At 50.0% G+C, this 23186-nt stretch overlaps 1 protein-coding gene across 2 annotated transcripts; it reads left to right on the forward strand.

Annotated features, from left to right (window-relative positions):
- Positions 1 to 920: 920 nt before the first annotated feature.
- On the forward strand, positions 921 to 15590 carry Ppp1cc (protein phosphatase 1 catalytic subunit gamma). 2 transcript variants are annotated; one of them, XM_048342954.1, is made up of 8 exons: positions 921 to 1233; positions 9919 to 10050; positions 10864 to 11094; positions 12121 to 12225; positions 13125 to 13348; positions 13559 to 13693; positions 14409 to 14469; positions 14929 to 15590. In XM_048342954.1, the coding sequence occupies exons 1-8, from the start codon at positions 1179 to 1181 to the stop codon at positions 14937 to 14939; spliced, it is 954 nt and encodes a 317-aa protein (XP_048198911.1). In that variant the 5' UTR covers positions 921 to 1178; the 3' UTR covers positions 14940 to 15590. The 2 variants fall into 2 exon arrangements, with proteins under 2 accessions (XP_048198911.1, XP_048198910.1); XM_048342953.1 differs by having other exon boundaries at positions 15287 to 15590.
- The last annotated feature ends 7596 nt before the right edge of the window (positions 15591 to 23186 follow it).

Consider the following 23186-nt stretch of genomic DNA (forward strand, 5'->3'; position numbering starts at 1 on the left):
TTTTTATTTTTGCCAGTCCTGGGGCTTGAACTCAGGGCCTGAGCACTGTCCCTAGCTTCCTTTTGCTACCACTTGGACCACAGCGCCACTTCTGGCCGTTTTTTATATATGTGGTGCTGAGGAATCGAACCCAGGGCTTCATGTATATGAGCACTCTACCACTAGACCAGCCCGACAGGCACTCTTTTAAAGCCACAGGGTGTAGCTGTCAAGGGAGGTGTCTTCAGTTCCAACAATAATTTTACATCAGGCTGGAGTGTGTGTGTGTGTGTGGGGGAATTACATAACTCCCCGAGTTCACGGAGAGATAACCCCAAAATAGGGATGACACGGAGCTGGGGGGGAAGAGATTCCTCCCTCCAATGTCAAGTTACAGAAGAGCTCACAGACAAAAATACACCAAAACCCACACTCCCACCGTTCCCAGTGTATTGGTATTTTGGCTTATCTGTTTGTTTGGGGGGAGGGTCCCCTTTTCCTTTCCAAGTCATCAGTTCAATCTTTGTCTCCTCCCACCCCCAAGTCCCAGCATAAGTGCTTCCAAATCAAGGCAATCTACCTGTCTCAGTTACTCTCCCTCTCCGTCCCCCAGCCCAGATCTATCGTAAGCGATTAGATGCCTGGATCTCCGGAATCCCTGGGCGGCCTCCACGTGGCCTGGTCTGCAAACTCCGGATCCCGGAGGAGGGCGCGCGGCAGAGGCCCCCGCGGGCTCCTACTCCCGCCGGTAACTTTGCAACTCTCGCTCGGGCCGGCGGCCTATTTGCACGGCTCGTTGGGCGGAAGGATCCTGCGCGCGGACGTAATGACGCCCCCCTGTCCCCGCCCCTTCCGCGCCGGGCCCCGCCCCGTCCGCATTCAGGCCCCGCCCACTTCCCGCGCGCCTTACGGCCCATAAAGAAGTCCCGGCCCGGCTGCCGCACTCCCCCGCGCGCATCCGTGCGCCGCCCGAGGCTGGCTGAGGAGTCGGCGGCCATTTTGTTCTTCTCGTGGTTCCAGTAGGGATCGAAGGAGGAAGCAGTGAGCGGGGCGGCTGGCGGGGGGGAACCCGCCGCGCCTGCTGCCACCGCCGCCACCACCGCCTCTGTGCTCGTGGCGTGGAGGAGGAGGCGTGAGTCCCGGGCGCGAGCCGGCGGCGGCGGCGCCGCTGCTGCGGGAGGGCCGGCGGCGGGAAGGCGATGGCGGATATCGATAAACTCAACATCGACAGCATCATCCAGCGGCTGTTGGAAGGTGAGGGGGCGGGGCGGGCGCCCCCGGGGCCCGCGGGGCGGGGGGCGGTTGGGCCGCGGGGGCCCGCGAGGGGGAGGCCGGTAGGGCCGCGAGCCCGCCGCCACCCGGGCTCCGCTCATTCATTGTACGGGCTTGCGTCCTCCTTGCCGGCCCCGGGGTTTGAAATCTCTCTGAGCCGCCCCGCGGCCCCGCGGGCGCGCCAGCCCCGAGGCTGGGGGTCCCTGGTGCAGCCTCCGCCGCCCTGCGCGGGCTCCTCAGAGTTCCGGACCCGCCGCCTCCGTGTTTACGTTTGTAGCGGGCAGTGGGCCGGGGGCCCGTTTCCGGTTACCGGGCGACACACAATCGCGTCTCGGTGCGAGCTGAACCCCGTTGCCCTCCGGTTCGCGTTCCGCCGGCTCCCCAGTGCCGGGCTCAGCGTCCAGCGCTTGTCCCTCCTCAGCGCGGCGCCGAGCCGATCGGGTCCGGCGTGCTGCGCTCCACAGCCCGGCGACCAGGTTCTGGTTCTTTGTAAGTGTGCTGCGGAAGAAACTAAAATCCGAACCCTGTCTCAGGATCCAAGGTCACACACTGAGTAACCCTCAGGCTTGAAAGCCGTTGGCCCGGACTTAGAACTTACTGCTCGCCCGTCGCCCTGAGTGGGAAGGAAGGCAGGAAGAAAGGGAGGGTCAAGGAATCCAGTGACCCAGGAGATGAACCGAAAGCTGGTTTTCTCGGACCTAGGACTTAGCGGGGCAGAGGGTTTAGGAGAGACTGGATTGAGCTACTCTGGGATAGAGCGGGGCTCCGAAGACCTTTGGAAAGCGGGGGAGAATTGGTGGGGACAGCAGCCCCTGTCCAGATTTGGGCGCCCGGCGGTTCTTCTCCTGCACACACACCGTGCCCTCGGTGGGTTTGGATGCGAGAGTGGTTATCGTTGGAAGCAAGTCATTCCAGTGAAACTGTCTCCTCCCCCCCTTACACTGTCTCTGAAGGGGCCCCCACCTACCAGTAAGGACCCCTGGGGCGCTCTTAAAAACGTAGCTGCCTGTTGGGGGGTGAGAAGTTTGTCATTCATTCGGACCTGTTTATTTTAGTTAATACCGAGCTTTATGCAGGCCGCTGTTGATCTGAAACCGACTCAAACAGCTTGCCTGGGGAAGGAATTTCAGTTAAATGTTTTGGTTCTAAAATTAATTTTGTTAACTTTATTAAATGTTTTGGTTCTCTTTAAGTGTGTGCCGGGCAGGAGAAGCTAGAGTGGGCTTGTTTCCCAGGCTGAACCCCAGGAATTGGAACCTCGTCTGGGGACATAACCGCTCCAGTTTACCGCGAAGTCTCCTTGAGTTTTGCCTGCCCCAAACTACCACATATTATTTGTAATCCTTAAAATTGTGCTGACAAACCAACCTGGTAACTTGGAATGTTTACCATTTCTTACTAGTTCCTCTTTGCAATTTTGTGGAGTGCTTGAAAACCAGGCTTTTGTGTTTCATTTTGCACTGGAATGAATGAAGCTGCACTCTAAGTCTTTGGGATTGGACTAGCTGCATAATACATGTACTCAGTTCCTTTTTTCCAGAGCCTTTTTCTTTGAAATCCTTAAGATTGAAGTAATTCTGAAAAGAAGGGAATAGATTTTTGTTAACTATTTAATGTGTTTTAAGGTTGTTCTTTTAAACTTGAGGTCTGTGTGACCATGCTGAGGGCCCCAGGGCAGTTCCACACAGGCAGCTCCAAGCACTGTCTTGCTTCGGGAAGGCAGCCCCCTAGCCGAACCAGAGCTGGTAGGTAAGGCAGGGGCTACATGTCTTTCAGTCAAGCTCTGTCTTGCTAATGATGAAAAGTTCATGTAGAGATGTGAGCTGCACGGTGAAAGGAAATTTAGGTAATAGTTAACTTGGTCCCACTGTAGCAGGAGCACCTGGAAATGTCTGAGAAGTGGGTGGGCTGCTTAGTCTGTGCAGGCAGAAGGCCACAGCAAGGCCATGTGTGGCACTCTGAGAAGCTGCTGCTACCTGGGTGTGTGCCGATTTGCCCTCTGGTGTTTGCAGGCTGTTTCTGAAAGTGGTGTTCTGATAGTCTGGAATTCCAAAATTGTTTTGGCCATGTGTTCAGTGTGTTTGTGTCCTGCTGTTTTGGAAAGCAGCAGTCCCTGGTTCTGAGGATAACAAGGGACACCATTCACATGCCAAGGATGGGCCCGGAGGTGTCCTAGCCACAGCTCTAGGGAGTCATCTGGTTTACATTACTGTGACCACCAGGCACCAGCCCAACAGAAAGAAGGCACCATCAAAACAGCATCTCCTAGGGCTGGGAATGTGGCTTACTGGTAATGATAGATGATAGATAGATAGATAGATAGCCTAGCATGCATGAAGCCCTGGGTTCAATTCCTCAGCACCACATAAACAGAAAAGGCCAGAAGTGGGGTTGTGGTTCAAGTGGCAGAGTGCTAGCCTTGAGCAAAAAGAAGCCAGGGACAGTGCCCAGGTCCTGAGTCCAAGCCCCAGGACTGGCAACAAACAAACAGCATCATCTGGAGCTACATTGCTCCCTGCTTGTCAGTGAAATTATTTTATTTTATTTTTTGCCAGTCCTAGGGCTTGGACTCAGGGCCTGAGCACTGTCCCTGGCTTCTTTTTGCTCAAGTCTAGCACTCTGCCACTTGAGCCACAGCGCCACTCCTGGTGATTTTCTATGTATGTGGTGCTGGGGAATTGAACCCAGGGCTTTATATATGGGAGGCAAGCACTCTTGCCACTATTGCCATATTCCCAGCCCTTGTCAGTGAAATTCTCACAGCATGCATCTGTGCCTGGGAAGAGGCACAAGAGTGAGGCCTGCTTCCTCAGACATGGAATGGACATGACCAGTGCTCAGCTGCCCAACAGCAGGTGTGGGTGAAGTGGTTCTATGACCTGTGGTGGCCTGGCCTGCAAAATCACCTACAGAAGTTGTCCACATGACTAGCTTTCTCATCCTTGTTGCACAGACTTACTTAGTCCTGCACTTGAGGTTAAATGTGAACAGTGTGAAATGCTTTGTAGATGAAACCCAAAGCCTTCCTCAAGACAGAAAAGAAAAGGTAGACAGCAGTTCACACATGTAATCCTAGCTACTTAGGAGGCTGAGATCTGAGGATGGCAGTTCAAAGACAGTCCAGGCAAGAAAGTCTGTTAGACTATTATCTCCAACAAACTACTTAGAAGCCAGATTTGGCATTGTGGTAGAGCACTAGCCTTGACCACTAACAGGCTCAGGGACAGCCCAGGCTCTGAGTTCAAGCCCCAGGACCAACAAAAAAGACAAAAGATTACATTTCCTTGGAGCTGGAATTGTGGAGAAAAATTAGGTAACAGGGATCAGACCTCTGTGTAGCAAGCATGAAGGAAAGATGATTGATGGTTAGGTCTTGATTTATCTGACATCCCTCTTGTGGAAAGAGTTGGTGTTGCCTTGTCAAGGCTTACAGGAGCTGGAAAGCTGTATGTGCCAGGGTCAGAGGAAGACTGTACTCTGACATTTTATCAAAATAAAGTGTTTGTAGAGAATTAAACATCTTTCAATGAGCTGATTTCACCCATAGGCGTTTAGCACATCAAGCACTTTACTGAGAGCCATAGACAGTGTTTGGCAACTGTGCCCTGACTGCTGCCTTTGAGAAAGTGATGTCACCTTCAAAGGCTGAGGTTTACCTAGCACCACCACTGCCCCAGGCAGTGTGGTGTAGTGGTGGAAGCCACTAAGGTGGCCTTAGGCTGTCTGCTGAGAAGAAGCTAAACAAGCTTGATGCTTGATGCTCATGCTGCTCCCTCTTAGAGAGCTAGGTCCTTACTGCTTGAGCCATACCTCCAGTGAGGCTTTTTTTGCTGGTTAATTGGAGGTAAGAGTCTCATGGGCCTTTTTTTCCCCCATCCTAGGGCTTGAACTCAGCTTGGGCACTGTCCCTGAGCCTCTTGGTGCTCAAGGCTAGCACTCTACCACTTGAACCACAGAGCCACCTCCAGGTTGTTCTGCATGGGCTTTTCTGCCCAGGCTGGCTTTGAACCTCAATCCTCAGTCTCCTGAGTAGCTAGGATTAAAGGTGTAAGCCACCAGCGCCTGGCCTTAGGATTCTTAGTAATATTTCTTTGGTTTATTTCTGTAGGAAATAACCTGGTTATTTGTAGGAAGATGTAATGTTGTAAACTGCTTATTGAATTTTTTTGTGATGTGACATATTCTTAAAATTACCACCTAACTTAGTAGAGTTTGGGGTTTTTTTTGGGGGGGGTGTTTCTTTTTGTGTTTTAGTGGTGCTAGGATTTGAACTCAGGCCTCATGCTTACTGAGGCTTACAGTCTATCTCCATGAGCCACACTTCCAGCCCAGCATCCTTGCTGGTTGTTTTGGAGAGAGTCTTTTAGCTTTTTCTCCCCGGGCTCTTTCCAAACCCAGATCCTATGGATCTCAGCCTCCTGAGTAGCTAGGATTATAGGTGTGAGCCACCAGCCTCTGCTTAATAGGATTTTTTTTTCTGTTTATGTGATGCTGAGGAGTCGAACCCAGGGCTTTGTGCATGCTTGGCAAGCACTCTATCACTAAGCCACATTCCCAGCCCCTAGGATTATTTTAAAGCAAAATCTATTTTATACTGGTTGTGGCATTCTTAGGTTGTAAAACTTCATGTTAATTTAGCTGGAGCTTTTTTGTTTGTGCATGTAGTGCCTTTAATGTGACCTTCCAACAATTAAGGGCCTTTATATGACCAAGAAAATGCTTCTTATTCCTTAATCTCAGAGTGGTTCTAACTTCCTTCTGTCTGTAGTTCCCTCCCCTCTCCTCTCTTGGTGCCCGGCTGTATGAAAAGTTCTTACTGCTGGGTTGCACATGATCACTAGGAAGTCTGTTTTGGAGAAGTGGTGTGGACATTTTTATGATGTACTGGTATTACTGATTGGCCAGAGAAGTAGATTGAATATATGCATTCAGAACATGCTTTGCTATCAGCAGCTGTAGTACATTTTTCCAAATCTGTTCTAGGCAGATAAGAAATACCTCACTAAAAAGTATGTCTGTGCTATTTGAGTGTATCCATCACTAGCATACACACAATCACAAACATCATCTCCACACAGTGCCTGGCACTGAGACTTCTGAGAAACATACTGCAAAGTGGTGTTCTTCTGCAGTGGACATTTGGGATCTACTGGCATTCAGTTATTGAAGTGATTTATGTTTGTTAACTGGACTGCTACTTAGGAAAGAATCATAAGATAACAGCCTTGATTTTCCCACCTGTGTCTTCTGTGGTGCACAAAATACATTGCTAGCTTCAGCTGTTCAGGGAGTGGGTTCTCACTTGTGGCAGAGCTGCCCTTGGTGGAGAGTGCAGACCTTGGTTTGGGTTCAGTGGTGTTGTTGAAGGCATTGTCCGCTAGGTGGATGTACAGTCAGTTATAGGCAGAAATGGCATTTTATACCAGCTGGTCAACCATCGCCTGGTGTGTCCAGATTATCAGTTCATTCCCCAGGAGTGGAGGTGGGAGGGGGTTCTGGCTGCTGGGCTGCTGCAGTGTGGATGTGAAGGATGGCCATTGCCATGACTCAGTTACTGCTGATGTTTCCATTTTGTAAGGACAGACAAGGTTTGGTTTCCTCTCGCTTTTCTTAGGGAGCAGGGTTTTGTGTTGTCTTCTGACAAGTCCTGAGACTGGAAGCTTGATGCACAGCAAGCAGACCAGGAGTCTAGCCTGGCCACCTCATAATCTCTGACTTTGGCCTCCAGACTCTAAAATAGGAGGACAAAGTGCCTGATGATGAGATGACAATACAGAGCCCCTTAGCATGTGCATGAAAAGTATTTCTGTTAAATTTGTTAGGAAAATGGTGCTTTTGTTTTTGGGTTTTTTGTTTTTGTGTGTGTGTTGCCAGCTCAAGGACTCATGCTTGTGCAGCTGTTACTCTACCACTTGAACGGTTCCTCCAGTTTGGCTTTTTGCTAGTTATTTGTAGAGATGGAGTCCTGTGGACATTTTTGCATAGCCTGGCCTTATGAACTGCCATCCTCCACATCTCAGCCTCCTGAGTAGCTAGGATTACAGGCTTGAGCGGCTGACACCCAGCTAGAAATAGGTTAGACAAAATCTCTCGCCATAGCCAGGCACTGGTGGCTCACACCTATAATCCTAGCTATTTATATTCAGTAGGAGGCTATGATCTGCGGATCACAGTTCAAAGCCAGTTGAGGCAGAAAAGTCCATGAGACTTATCTCCAATAAAGCACAAAGTAGCTCGTGGCTCTAGTGGTAGAGCACTAGCATGGAACACAAAGAGGCTCAGGGACAGTGCCCAGGCCCTGAGTTCAAGCCCTAGGACCTGCCAAAAAAACCAAACTTCTGGCCATGCAAAGTGGCATATCACTGTAATCTCAACGTTTGGAGGCTGAGACATGAGGATTTTGAGATCCAGACAAGTCTGGGCTTCCTAATGAGATCCTGTCTCAAGCAGAAAAGAAATAGAATTAACTATCCAACTTTATCTGTTTAATCTGATGGCACTGATTAATTATGGTAGCATTCATATGGATAGCAAAGTAAGCTCACTGTCTATGTAGGTATAAGCCCAGTGTTAGAAAAATACTTTCCAAGAAGACTTAAGAATAGGCAACTTGCTCACGGGTTGAAAACTCTGCTGAAGAAGGTTCATATTGAAATCAGAAGCTTCTAGGAGCTCCCCTTACCAAAAAATAAATTTTCCTGCTGGGCAGTCTGCCTAGGTTTCTAGTTAGTATGTGGAATCACCAGTGTTGGGGTTTCCTGACCAGTAAAGCTGTTTCCCCCATCCTTTATCCCAGGCGTGTTTCTGTAGCTCCTGTGTGCACTTGGGTTTTCTGATAAAAGTTTTTGTGGTTGGCCAGTTGATGTTGTGTTTGGTCTATTGTTGTCTTAACATGTGCATTTTGGTTTGTTGTTGTGTAACGTGCATCTGTTTCATGCTTTCAGAGATTATCATTGCCTTGCCTTTTCTTTTTGTTTTTGTAAATGCTTTGGTAAGAAAGAAACTGTTCATCTTTTGGTCTGGTTGTGGGTTTTTTTTTTTTGGGGGGGGGGGTCTTGTTGTTTTGCCAGTCCTGGGGAGTGGACTCAGGGCCTGAGCACTGTCCCTGGCTTCTTTTTGCTCAAGGCTAGCACTCTGCCACTTGAGCCACAGTGCCACTTCTGGCCATTTTCTATATATGTGGTGCTGAAGGCTTCATGCATAAGAGGCAAGCACTCTTGCCACTAGGCCATATTCCCAGACCCTGGTTGTATATTTTTGGGTCAAAAGTAGTGATTTGCCTGAAGTGATGTAGAACCAATAAAAAAAAAACAAAAAACCCTGGGCACCTGGGCCCTGTGTCATCATTTTGTGCTACAAGAATTGTATAAAGATTAGCATGGGCCCTGAGCAGTGATGCACAAATTTATGAAGTGCTCCCTATTTTAACATCTGAGGAAAAAAAAGTTTTTCTATTATCACTGCTTTCCATGGAAAAAATACTACTAACACTGCTATTCTATCACATTTCTGTCTGGCTTGTTTCTTCAGGTTCAGAGTGACTGGCCAGGCATGTTTTTCAAATGTGCACTCAACCTGGCTAATATAATAGGAAAAAGATTTTCAACAAACTTCACATTTTTCTCTTGGGTAATTTTATGATTCCATATTATGGTTTAGATATAATAAAATATAATTTTTAAAGCCTCTAGAAGTAACTAGACTTAAATTCGCAGCATGATTTAGTTCTGTGGGTTTCTTGGTTCTGCTAAAACAATCACTTGGTGCTGTGTAATGGTAAAAAATGTACCTAATTTTTCCTCATCTTCCTGTCTTTTTACTTTAGTTTGGATTCAGAGAATGGCTGTGTGTTTAATTCTTATGTACAGAACAAGCTTGGAGTGAGCCTGTGTGCACACTTACCAGGATGGCGGGCAAGCCCTTGTGCAGGGCCGTCTCATCTCCCATGTACTTCCTTCTTGCTGCACTAGGGGTGTTTTTAGTTCACATTTTGTCCAATCGACATTTAAAGAGCAATATTTTCATGCCTGCCATCATTGTCTTTCAGTAAATGAGCTGTTAGCGGCCCTTTCTCCTTAAAAGTGAAACGGCTGTGCTTTGTGCACCGATATCCTTGCCTGTGTATGATGTTACTAGAATACAGTGGCAGCCCAACAAAATAAGTGATGTACCATGAGCCAAGGAGTTCTTGTGTCACCATCAGTGCTGGGCTTGAGCTGGGCCTCTTGTTGTTGGACAGCTTTTTCTGCTCACTGCTGGTTCCTACTGCTTAAGCCATGCCTCCAGCTCTGGCCATTTGTGGTTAGTTGAGAAAAGGAGTCTTGCAAATTTGTTTGCTGGCTTTCTATTGTGAGCCACTGGAGCCTGGCAGCCTATGCTTTTTTTTTTTTTTTTTTAAATGAAAACTTTAAACTTCTCTAGATAAATCAGACCCTGATTGGTCTTCTTGGTGCTCTGAAAAGCACTGGTTGGCAGAAGGAGTCAGCATTTTAAATAAATGAGCTCTACTTTGGGTAAATATGGTAACTTGGCAATGTTGAAATCTCCTTCAATGCAAATGCCAACTCACTTGCGAAGCTTGAGAAGGGTGAGGGCAGAAAGAGCTGTCCTGCCTCTGCTGCCTTGTCTTTTCTCCGTTGGGCTAACTGATGGTTTTCTCTCCTGCAGTGAGAGGGTCCAAGCCAGGTAAGAATGTCCAGCTGCAGGAAAATGAAATTAGAGGACTGTGCTTGAAGTCCCGTGAGATCTTTCTCAGTCAACCTATCCTACTAGAACTTGAAGCACCACTCAAAATATGTGGTAAGTTTTGACATACTATCTTTGGTTGCATGGCTGTTAAACAGACATGTATGTGGGAGATCTTGTTTTCACCAGTGGAATCATTCCTGTTTATTATTGATAAGCTCAGAAATACTCAAAATTAACTTACACAAGCAGCTTTAGAGTAAACCCTCTAATGATTCAGGTGTGGTTGAGATTTTAATTATTTCACTGGAGCTCTAAGTTCTGAATATACAGAGGATTATGTCCAAGTTTAACCCCACCCTGGTGTTACACTAGAGTGAGAGCTAGCACTTAACTTTTGGTGCTAGTTTGTCTTCATGCATCTGTGGAGTTGAAATAAGTTCTGTTTCTGTATAGACTGCAGAAACTAAACTTGCCTGAAGTAATGCTGTACTCTTGTAACATCTTGACTGATGGGTTAGTTGTGTCCTTTTAAGGTGAGCTGCTGTCTTGCAGCTGGCAGAGGGGGAATTGAAAGCCAAGTGCAGCGGAGGCCGTGTTTTCGTTGTGTGGGGCAAGAGGACTAGGTACACATGCTGCTGTGCTGGCCTGGGGTGGAGCTGAAAGGAATAACGCGTGCAAAGCACATGGCAACACGAATCGTTCCTTCTAATGTGGATGCTTAACTAGTGAGCTTGTGGACATACCAGTACAATTGTTATGCTCAGCTGCATTAAGTAGCATAGAGGACTGGAACATACTTCATGTTGGCTGTCAAATTACTAGAGGTCATGGCCATTATGCTAGTGTTTGAAGGTGTCTTTCCCAAGCTTTGTTAGCAAACCGAGCTGTGTGGGAGCACTGTCTCATGGAGTCTCACCTCTCTAGGTGACATCCACGGGCAATACTATGATTTGCTTCGACTTTTTGAATACGGGGGCTTCCCGCCAGAAAGCAACTATCTGTTTCTGGGGGACTACGTGGACAGAGGGAAGCAGTCATTGGAGACCATCTGCCTCTTACTGGCCTACAAGATCAAGTACCCCGAGAACTTCTTTCTTCTCAGAGGCAACCACGAGTGTGCCAGCATCAATAGGATTTATGGGTTTTATGATGAATGTAAGTACTCCCTGCATCCAAGGATGAATGTGAGTGTGCTCCTGATGCTAGCATTTTTGACAGTTTAGATGCAGTTTAGAAGAAGCTCATGTCCTTCTTTTACTGACAAGCTTTTCTCCGGGGTTGCCTTTGCTGAGACGCAGTGGAGATGCTACTCTCTCTGGTGGCGGTGACTGAATGAGGGATGGCTCTGTTAAGGTCTCTGCTGAGTGCCATTCACACAGAACTCAATTTCAGAACAAGTCTGAGTGAGAATCTGTCTAGATACCCAGAGAGATTTCACTCTACAAGCCCCATGGACTTAAAGTGTGCTGTTCTGGGGTTTTGGTGACTTTACATTGTGCAATCATGTGCACAGCCCCATTGTGCTCTGTGTGTCTACCTGTGCTTTTCTAAAGAAAGTTCTTCAGATGCCTATCAGAGTGGTCTTCCTTCTGGCACACTGATACTATGGGGGGGAAAAAGGCATTCATTTTTCTAAAATATGCCGAGTAGAGAAAGCAGTAAATTACATTAGCTTAATCCGTCACCCCATTTTGTATGCCAAGAAAAGTGTCTTCTGTTAGTCTTAGTCTTGACGACTCCAGAATGCCGAGCCTGCACATTGTTGCATTGTTTGTGCCTCCTGGTGATCCCTGCCTGGCCCAAAGCTCCCGGCTTAGGGAGGTTTCCTTGGGGAGAAGATAGATGATGGCTGCATGGTTGCCTTTAGACGTAGGAAACTGAGTTCGTACTAGATTTCAGACAAAATTGGTGCTACCAGATAATTAATTGGGATTTGGTGTGAATTCCTAATCATTATCCTGCTGAGAATTCTGATTTTATACTTGCATGACATTTTAAATATTCTTTGTGAAGATGGGAATCAGACATGTCTGCGTCCCAAGCACCCATCTTCAGTCCCCTCTGAGAGATTCTGAATAACAAAGTTGTGTTGACTTGAACAAGCAAAACCTTACTTTTAGAGAAAGTCGTGGAACATAAAACTGCAGAAGAGACATTTCTAACCATCCTAAATTTTCACAGGTAAAAGAAGATACAACATTAAACTATGGAAGACTTTCACAGACTGTTTTAACTGCTTGCCAATAGCAGCCATCGTGGACGAGAAAATATTCTGCTGTCATGGGGGTATGTGGCTGGTTGTCATCAGCTGAGTCTTGGTCCCTTCTTGAAGGCGGGTGCTGGCGTTGGTGAGGGTGACGGCCTCTGTCGGCCCTGTGTGGCCTGAACATCCAGATGGAGTTTTGGAGGAAGCACATTTGTTGCAAGGAGTTCTAGACAGTTTAATTTGAAAATAGAGCAGAGGGGGCTGGGGATATGGCCTAGTGGCAAGAGTGCTTGCCTCGTATACATGAGGCCTTCCCTGGGTTCAATTCCCCAGCACCACATATACAGAAAATGGCCAGAAGGGGCGCTGTGGCTCAAGTGGCAGAGTATTATCCTTGAGCAAAAAGAAGCCAGGGACAGTGTACAGGCCCTGAGTCCAGGTCCCAGGACTGGCCAAAAAAAAAAAAAGGAAGAAAGCAAATAGAGCAGAAAGTACTTTTAAATATAAAATGAACCATGGTTAACCTGCCAACCCATCGATCTTCTTAAATACTAAAAGTGTGAATTGATTGTCTTTTGATCTATTTTTGATCCTCTGACTTGGATTCTGAGTTTCTTTGCTTTGCTCTGTGTATGAGACCATTGAAATAGTGTCAAAGAAGATTCAAAGAGCCAGCAGAAGGTGATGCTTTAACGAAGGCAAGAGAGGAGCCAGGGCTTGGCTGATGAGAGCATGTACGGTCTGTGCCGTGCCCTTGCCACTTGGTTTAATTCACTGTGATTACCATACCGAAATTCTGTATGCCAGAACCCATGGGGTGGCCCCCCCATGTCTTTTGCATATGGTAACTCTGTTGTCTGTTGGTTTAACCCACACTAACTTAGCCATAGATTTAGGCTTTGGTGTCAGTTTTTGCGTCTGAGAGAACTGTGAAAGGCAGCAGGGCTGCCTCCTTCAGTTTTTTTTCCTCACTCTGTAGGTTTATCACCAGATCTTCAATCTATGGAGCAGATTCGGCGAATTATGCGACCAACTGATGTGCCCGATCAAGGTCTTCTTTGTGATCTTTTGTGGTCTGACCCCGATAAAGATGTCTTAGGCTGGGGTGAAAATGACAGAGGAGTGTCCTTCACATTTGGTGCAGAAGTGGTTGCAAAATTTCTCCATAAGCATGATTTGGACCTTATTTGTAGAGCCCATCAGGTATTGGTTTTGAATTTTACATGTTCACTTTCGCGCGTGTGTGAGCCCGATTCTCCCTGTGGTTTTGGTGGGTAGGTATTGCTTCCTCAGACAGAAGTCGGGTATCTGGGAGTGATCTGCAAAGCTCAGAGCCAGCGGCGGGCAGCTGGCAAGGGGTTTTTCTCAGCCAAATGTATGTCTGCTTACACTGAAAAATGTTTCTCTCCAAAGGTGGTTGAAGATGGATATGAGTTTTTTGCGAAGAGGCAGTTGGTCACTCTGTTTTCTGCGCCAAATTACTGTGGAGAGTTTGACAATGCGGGTGCCATGATGAGTGTGGACGAAACACTAATGTGTTCCTTCCAGGTAGGGCCCAGACCGCCTTTTCCTGCTTCTGAACCTGCGTGGCCCTTTCCATCCGCTTTTGTCCCCTACCACCTTTCTAGATTCTCTAGTGTTGAATTTAACTATGTAAATGATTTAAACAGGTAAAGTTCCTTGCACTTAGGACTCCCCCCCCCCCCCCAGCTATCTAAAATCATTGTGACTGTGATGTTGAGATGAAATTAAAGAGCTGCTTGCATATGACAGCCATGCATGTGGCCTCACGTGCCAGGGCTGCTGTGTGGTAATGTGGCTCCATTGGCTTTTCTCCAATCCTGTGGGGCTCCCTGGCCATCTCCACCTCCACCCTCATCTATATGGCTGGGCCAGAGCGCAGTCATGAGCAGGTGGAACCACTGAGAGCCCACAACGGCTACGAGTTGAGTGAACCCCATTTTACCTGGGGTACTTGGAGCTCCAGAGACAGCAAGGACCCTACACGTGTCACACTCCCTGTGGGTCTTGGGGATTGCTGTTCTGAAGGACTGTCCACTTGGGTGAGAAGCGGCAACTCAGGTGTGTGGACATACATTTGCCACATTGCTGATAGCATCCAGATGTCCTGTGTGGGCTTAGCATGCTGGTGAAGCTGCTGGAAATGGCCAGAACCTTTCCAGACAAGATTTGAGTGAGATTGTAAAATCTTTAAGATTTGGAGTTGAGCATGTTTCCTAAAATGCCTTTTTAATTTTTGCAGATTTTAAAGCCTGCAGAGAAAAAGAAGCCGAATGCCACGAGACCCGTCACGCCACCCCGGGGTATGATTACAAAGCAAGCAAAGAAATAGTGTCGCCCTGCCACGCGGTCGGGACTTGTACCATAGAGTTATAGATAGCCTTCATTTTTAAGACTGCGCGTGCGTGCTGGTCAGCCTGCTCAGATAGACCTGTGCTGTGGGCCCCTCCCCCCTCTATATAAGGATGGCATTTGCTGGTTATAACAGCGAATGAAAGAAAATGATTTTGTTTTTAAATTCCCTATTCCCTTTGCAAACAACGTTAATGATGGTGTTAAAGCTGTACACCCCAGGACAGTCTATCCTGTCGGAGGGTAAGTGTACAATTGATTTTTTTTAATTCAGTGCAAACCATGAGTAGTGTAAATGCTCGTTTTCTTTAGGATATAAAGAGCCCTAGGGTGCTCTGAGTCTGTACATGTTACTGTCATGAAATGCATACTGTTGATATAAACCACTGTGAACATTTTTTTATTTTCAGATTTTGTTTGAAAGGGATTGCTTTCTCTCCTTGTCTTGTCCTGTGCACCGACGTTTTCCTAGCTCTGACAGTAGGAGTGCCCTGCACCCTCCAGCCCCACTGCAAGGGTGTGTGTTACTAAAGCACAGCCCTCTGTGTACTCCTCTTGACAACTGAAGCCATTCTTTAAATGCCAAAGCCTCTGCCCCTCAGCACGGGCCGGGTGGGGCAAGCTGCCCACAGCCGACACCCGGGCTCAGAGGCTTTGGATTTTGAATAGCAGTTAGAAATATAGTACTGTTTAAACTATTAATGATTAAAGTTAATAACATTTTGTACAATTTCCATATAGTCTATTCATTAAGTAATCTTTTTACAGTTGGATCAGGCCTGAACCCGTCCATTCAGAAAGCTTCAAATTATAGAAACAATACCGTTCTATACGAGTGACCGATTATGCTTTCTGTGGTCTACATTCTTTATTCTACGGTGAAGTTGAGGCTTGTCAGTCAGAACAAAGGAACTAACTTGCTGTCCACCAGTTTATACAGAACTCACAGTGTCTATGACTTTTTTAAACTAAGATCTGTTAAAAAGAAATCTGTTTCAACAGATGACCATGTACAATACCATGTGATAAAAATGAATTGAGACTTATTAAATGACGAACTTGTTAAATCTTCTCAGTCAGTGTCTATTTATCAGCACAATACACACAGGACCACTGCTGATGGCGCATTGGATAGATTTTAATGAATAAATCGCTCTGGAAACCACACCTCCATCTCGGTTTTGTCTTCCTTTCAGTCAGATATTTTCCAAGCATAGGTCACGCCAGTTAGTGTCTGTGTTTTAACTTGGGTGTGACCAGTTTTCTCTGGTGGGGAGGCAGCACTGCCCTCCCTTGCCAGCTGACCTGTTGGGTGTTGGGGTCCACTTGAACTTGGGGATCCAAAGCCACCATTGGTCTGCAGCCTCGCTGGCTCTGCTCTTGTCCCCGCCTGTCTCTTCAGGAGCAGTGCTGTCTTTATCACTGGCATGGGGACTCACGGATCAGTGGATGAGCCTCTGTTGCAAACAGTTGTCTTAGGGTGTGGGGTGAGGACTTGCCAGGGAGGCTGGGACTGGTGGAGAGGTGGGGGACGAGTGGACACAAGACTCCGTGGCCTGCGGCCCCCGTGCATGTGCATTCACTCCCAAGCCCTGGTGGGAGGGGAGATGGGCCTTGAGGAACTGGATGGCGCTGAGCGGTGCGTGAGCATTAGGAATCAGCATTTCTATGACTGAAGTTGCCCTGTAGTGGTAAAATCGGTCTGCCCTACTTCGGTTGTGCCGGTCCTGGAGTGGGATGCCTAGCTGCACATTTCTTATATAGAGATGAGGCTTGTGGAGCCTTAGAAAGACTAGTGATGTGAAATGTGTGCTAACAGCTTGCGGCCTTACCTCCCTCCACAAACCAATTTTCCCTCGTCTCCCATGCCTCTAACCTGAGACAGGGTGTACATGGTGCATACTGAGCCAGTATCCCTGCCCAACAAGCGAGCACTGTGTTTATTAGGAAAAGTCTCATCCTGGCGGGGCTCCCAGTGGTGCCTGTGTGACCCCTGGCTTGTACACATCCGAGCACTTGTGCAGAGCACCCCTGGGTGATGGTCAGCAGACAAAAGCAGGAAAGTGTGGTTGCAGCTGTGTGTAAAATGAGGATGGCTGCAGTCTCAATGGCTACATCCACGAGTGCGAGCCCTGTCCACCAGGGGTGGGGGTGCTGTTGTGGCACCAGAGACTCCAGTGGCACGCTCACAAATGGAGCCATTCAAGTCCAGGCTGGGCCAGCAAGAGGGCCCTGAGCTAGACTGATAGACACAGGAGCAACAGTTGGCTTCTGATGGAGCTGTGCAGGAGTGGGCAGCGCCCTGCTTGGGGAAGGGGGGCTATTAAGGAAGCTCTACAGGAGGGATGGGGTGTGCTGCCCATCTTCTCGTCTCCAGGAAACGCCCCACCCCCACCCAGTTCACTGCAATACTGATGAAAAAAGGCCTTTCAGTTCTGCAAGCCCATGGTGCAGGTTTGAACACAATCATGGACCAAAATCAGATACCCTCTTGCCCCAGGCTGTGAACTGAGGCTGGCATGCCCCTAACAGGACCACTGCCAGGCTGCCCTCTGTGTAATAAGCATGCAGGAGGCCCATGACACCAAGATGTGTTGGCAACAGGCAAGCCAGGAGCAACACAAAGGAGTGGAGCCCATGTGAGTATGTGGTCCAGACACCAGAGAAGCCTGTGTCAGCCCAGCACTAACACAAGTCCCACAGTTCTGGGCCTCCTAAGCCATTGCCCGGGCAGTGACCACCCTGCCAGCTTCCACTGCCCTGTCCAGGAGCACAATTATGGGTGGGGTTAACTGCAGGTGCCTGCATCATTTCCACTACTGCACAGTAAGCCCTAGGCGCCAGAACTACAAAGTTTTGTTAATTATAATTAATCTAAATATGTTAAATGGTTCAGTAGGAATTTAAAAGGTAAGCGGGGCACTGGTGACTCACACCTGGAATCCCAGCTACTCAGGAGGCTGAGATCTGAGAATCATGGTTGAAAGCAAGCCAGGGCAGGAAAGTGAGATTTTTATCTTGTTAACTACTAGGGAAAAGCTGGAAGTGGTGGTGTGGCTCAAGTGGTAGAGCACTGGCCTTGAGCACAAAGAGGCTCAGACCCTGAATTCAAGCCCCACCACAAGTGGTGCTGTGGCTCAAGTGATAAGAGTACTAGCCTTGAACAAAAGAAGCTCTGGGACAGTGCCCAGGTCTTGTTCAAGCCTCAGAGCTGACCAAAAATATGAAAAAGGGAGCAAGACAAGTTGTTCATTGTGGGAGAAAGTAGTGGGTTTGGGGAAAGGGCCAGTCAAAAGCCAATGAACTGTACAGCAGAGCCATAAACCCCTGGGGCGGGGGGGGGGGCGGTAAAGTAAGGTACTTGTCCAGTGTCTGATGATGCCTAGGCACCACCACAATATGGGGGCCACACATTTCTCTTTAACAGTGGGCCTGGCTGTAACCTTCAATACTCAGCCAAGATTGCTGTGGTACAATCTAGAGACAGTGCTAAATTGCCATTTTAAAATGCACCCAATTAGCACATCAGCAAATGCCGGGGGCCCAGAGAGGACCCGCCCACTCCCTCCGCAGCTGCTCGGGGGCTGGGGAGCAAGATGCCAGCCAGCGTCACGTTCCCGGACAGCCTGGCACTTGCAGTAGGAGTGGCAGAGCACGGGTGGGATAAAGGACGTTCCTGCTGAGCTTGGCAGAAGAGCATTTGCCATCTGCCAAGGATTTGCTTGCCAGCCCGCCCCATGAGCCTTGAGGGGAGTCAGATTCCTAACCTACCTGTTAAGTTACCATAATGAAATTGCTTCTTGCCTAATTTTGTTTTTGTTTTCCCAGTCCTGGGGCTTGAACTCAAGGACCTAGGCACTGTCTCAGCGCTGCTTTTGCTCAAGGCTAGCACTCTACCACTTGAGCCACAGCACCACTTCCAGCTTGTTCTGCTTATGTAGCGCTGAGGAATTGAACCCTAGACTTCATGCATGCTAGGCAAGCACTCTACCACTAAGCCACATTTACAGCCTAGCCAAGTTATTTTTTTTTTAATAACCCACTGAGTAGTGGAGACTGGCCTCAAACTCACGATCCTCCTCTTTCAGCCTCCAGAGTGCTAAGATTAAAGGAGTGCACTTAGGCTTGGCTCCATATAACACATATGCACACAATCTTGGCTCAGGTCAGGGTTTAAATCAGTCTCAATCTGTTTTTGTATTTGTAGAACAAAGGGTTAAGAGGGGTGGTCTCCATCCTCAACTCAGACAATCCTGGCCAGACTTTCTGGCTTTTGAAACAACAGAGCAGGGCACAGGGCGTGGGGCTGCTTGTGCCCAGCTAGCACCTGTGCCCTGTGGAAGCCAGGCTTCTGGTGTGCTGGGAGCAGGAAGAGAGGGTGCTACTAAGAGGCTGGGTCCCCTCCTGTTTGTGGAGCCTCCCAACAACTGGGGCGCCTTGGCTAAGCTCAGGTAGCTAACCAAAAGGCACCGTGTGTCCTAGCTCGGAGTGGCCTGTCCTGTCGCGTTTTTCTTTGCATGGCACCATGGCTGGCCCAGGAGAGCTGGCTTCCCCAGGTCCAGGGCCGCCTCTTCCTTGCTTTTTGCTTCTGGAGATGCACGTGTGTGAGCATGCGTGTTTGTTAGTAAGATGGCAGCTTTGGAGCAGATGTATTGAGCCAAGTCTTGTGTCTCCCCAGCCCTTCCCACCCCATGGGTTCACTCCGCCTGAGTCAGTCTGTCTGAGCCTCTTACACTTTTCCTGTGTACAGCATGCCAGTCATTGAAATGACAAGTTTTGCAAAAGAGCATTGATTGACAAGGCAGCCACAGAGATGGAGGGCCAACCTCAGACTCGCCTCCAGAAGCACAATGTGGGAGTGTTAGGGGAGAAGCAGCAGGGATTAAGGGGGGAGGTTGTGAGTTGGGGTTGTCAGTGGTATGCACAGGTACATATACATGGAACGGTGGGTTGGCATTAGGATGATGGCGGGATGGTCATGTCCTGCCCACCCCCCATCCCCCACCCCAGCGTCTGGCCTGGCCATTCTGTCGCATGCTTGGACCATGGCCTTCCTTACCTTACAGCCTGCCACCTGCCAGACTGGCTGCCAGTGTGCCTTGTGCCGGCAGCACAGCTTCCCAGGTGTGGCTCAGAGCAGCCACTCCAGACAGCGCCACACAAAGGACATACTGGCCAGTGTTGGCCTCTGGCAGCCGGGACGCCCACTCCATGATGGGACTCGGGGCGTCCTTGGGCCAGGCAGGTGGACCTGTGTGTTTTAGAAAGGCACTACTTAGCTGGGCATGGGTGGCTCATGCCTGTAATCCTAGCCACCCAGGAGGCTGAGGCTTGGAGGATCCCGATTCAAGGCCAGTCTGGGCAGATAAGTCTGTGAGATGCCAGCTCCAGGTAACACCTCCTCACGCCTTCACTAGAGCTTCCAGTCAGATGTTCCCGGCAAGTACCTGCTCGCCTAGTTGGGTGTGTGGGGCTCAGACCCAGGGAAGACAAGAGTGTGGCAGGGGGACCATGGCCAGCCTCTGCCCCTCAGGACGCTCCTGTAAGAGGCCATGCTGAGAAAAGCTTTCTCCTCCCAGACCAGGGGGAGGGGGAGGTGGCGAGGGTCCCTCTGCTCTGGTCCCCAAGGATCCCAGCCTCTGGCTCAGGCTGAGACCTAGAGGAGGTGAAGACAAAGTGCCACGGCGCTGAGCACAGGCAAAGCCAGCATGGGCAAGTGGGGCCAGGGCTTGGAGTCCTTGGCCATGTGGGGGGGGGGAGGTGACAGCCCCTCCCCAGACCCCAGTCCAGCAGAGCACGAGTCACCTGAGGACGGCCACCTGCCGGGGACTGGGCCTCTCCCTGGTGAAGAGGCTGGGAAGGCCCAGCCAGCTCTGCCCTGGCTTGGCTAGAACAAGCCATTGTCATTTCCATGAGCGGCCAGCAGGTAGAGCAAGGCGCTGCTGCTGCTGCTGCTGGCCTGGTGCGACTCAGACCCACAGACTAGCTCGAGTCCTCATGTCCTGCCAGGTGCAGGCACCAAGGTGCCAGTGGCACCCCGCCATGCCCGAGGTGCCAGACCCTCTTGACTTCATCCCCTCCCTGCCATCTCTCCCTCACTCATTCTGGGTCCAGTCCTACAATTGGGTAGACATGGTCCACCTCTGTGTTGCAGGGGACACTGCCCGCCATGGCTGCCCCCCTCGCCTGCACCCCTCCATTCCAAGATCGCAAACTCACAGTCCTTTCCTCCCTGCTGCCACACATAGCCAGGCTACCACCTCGCCTTGCTCTTCTGCCACCCCAACCCCAGCAGCCAGACTTGTCCTTTCCCATCAGAGGACATGAGTGGATATGTGGATAAACAATGTGCCATATCTGTGTTGTGGAATACGACTCAGTCCTGATGAGCAAAGCTCTGCCACCCGCTACAACACAGTGCACCTTGATATCCTGATGCTGAGTGAGAGACACAGAACATGTGTGGTACCAAGGAGGCTGTTTCCAGAACAGGCAAATCCAGAGATTATTCTCGGATCTCAGCCTTCTGAGGAGCTAGGGTTACAGGTGTGCCAGGAGTACCTGGCTTCCTTTGGTCTCTTACCTGAACAAGCTCTTTTCCCCATGGAGCCCTGTCCCAGGCCAGCCACACCCTTCAGCGTAGCTGTGTCATCACAGGCAGTACCCGGGCCCCCTGCACATCTTGTCACGTGGTGTCAATGAATTACATATACCAGGGAAGGGGCCTGGAGACCCAGACAGATAACACCCTGAGGAATCCAAACACAGACACTTCCGGTCCCCGGCTGAAATCTGGCCTGCTTTTGTCCCTTCCTTTGGTTTGTTCCTATTTTCCAGAGCCTGTGCCCCCGGAAGCAACATGTTCACTGCAGCCCCTGAAAACAAGGCCTGAGAGAAAGCAAAAAGCAGAAGTTAGCTCTTCCCTGGGACCTCCACAAACACTGGGCACCTGCTGGGTAGGAGGAGCTGGAGGGCAAGGGGCAAGGACTTCTTTGTGCAAAGAACCATATTGGCATACCAAACCACAAAGTCCTTCCTCATAAGCCTTCCTCAGTCATTTTGTAACTGGGAGCCTTTGGCTCATGCCTGTAATCCTAGATACGCAGGAGGCTGAGATCTGAGAAGTATAGGTCAAAGCCAGCCTGGGCAGGAAAGACTTGAGACTTTTTTAAAAATTATTTGCAACTGTTTTGTTTATTTATTTATTTATTTTTGCCAGTCCTGGAGCTTGGACTCAGGGCTTGAGCACTGTCCCTGGCTTCTTTTTGCTCAAGGCTAGCACTCTGCCACTTGAGCCACAGCACCTCTTCTGGCCGTTTTCTATATATGTGGTGTAGGGAATCGAACCCAGGGCTTCATGTATATGAGGCAAGCACTCTTGCCACTAGGCCATATTCCCAGCCCCCAGACTTGAGACTCTTATCTGTGGTTATGCATCAAAAAGTTGGAAGTGGAGCTGTGGCTCAAGTGGTAGAGCACGGGCTGTGAGTGAAAATGCTCAAGGACAGCGTGCAGGTCCTGAGTTCAAGCCCCAGAACTAGGAAAAAGAAAAAGTACAGTTCATCCTGAAATATAGTTTTGAATTATTGTCAAAATGGTGACAACTGTGCAGTGCCATGTGAACCTGTCACACTGACAGCACGCGGCTGTGCAGGGATCAGAGAAAAGCCACACCAGCACTTGTGATTGCACAATTCCTTGCTTTCAGCAGCACAAAGTATTCAAAACTGGAAACAAGGAAGAAAATAAAGATGTCCTTCCTTCCCCCGGAGGTCAGGGGCCACTTAATTCTTTCTATGGTGCCAGGTTGTTTGGGGTCTTTTGGGGGTTCTGAGGTCAGGGGTGCTGCCCTTAGGGCCCTGCACTCTCTGGGCAGGCGTTCTGTCGCAGAGCCTTGCACCTGGCTAGCTGACCTGCCTGGCCAGCGGTGGCCATCAGCGCTGGGCCCACACCGTCCACCTCAGCTGCTCAGTGCAGGGCGGCAGGCCCAAGGGGGGGTCGCCTGCCCCACTGAGCGCAGGGTCACGAGCACTGGCGGGCGCCCAGCAAGGAGGTGGGAGCAGCAGCCCATGGGTGCTCAGGCCAGTGAGCTGAGGGCTTCCCTGTCTGTGCCCTGCACCGCCCGCCCGTCTGTCCGTCCATCTGTTTGTCTGTGTGGGCTCTGCAGCGGAGTTCCGCAGCAGAGGTCAGGGGGGAGATGGAGGGCGGAGGGCAGTCGGGGGGGAGGTCAGGGTGGAGTGGGGTCGGAGTGGGGGTTGTGTCGGGGGTCACGGATGAGGTTGGAGGTCAGGGTGGGGCTGGGGGTCAGGGTGGGGTCGGGGGGTCGGAGTCAGGGTTGGGGGTCAGAGGTCGGGTTAGGGTTGGGATCAAGGGTCTGAGTCAGGGGAGGGGTGGGGGTCGGGGTGGGGTCAGGGGTCGGGGTGGGGTCGTAGGTAGGAGTCGGGGTTGAGATTCGGGGTGGGGTCGCGGGTTGGGGGTCGGGTGTGGGGTCAGAGGTCGGGGTGAGGTCAGGGGTCGGGGTGAGGTCAGGGGTCGGGGTGGGGTCATGGGTCGGAGTCGGGGTTGGGGGTCGGGGATCGGAGGTCAGGCCGTTCCGGGGGTCCGGGGCGGGGACGCGGCCGTGGCTCCGGAAGTGGGCGGCGGCGCGGTGGGCGCGCACGGAGGAAGT

Source organism: Perognathus longimembris, chromosome 3, assembly GCF_023159225.1.
Source record: "Perognathus longimembris pacificus isolate PPM17 chromosome 3, ASM2315922v1, whole genome shotgun sequence".
Lineage (NCBI taxonomy): Eukaryota > Metazoa > Chordata > Mammalia > Rodentia > Heteromyidae > Perognathus > Perognathus longimembris.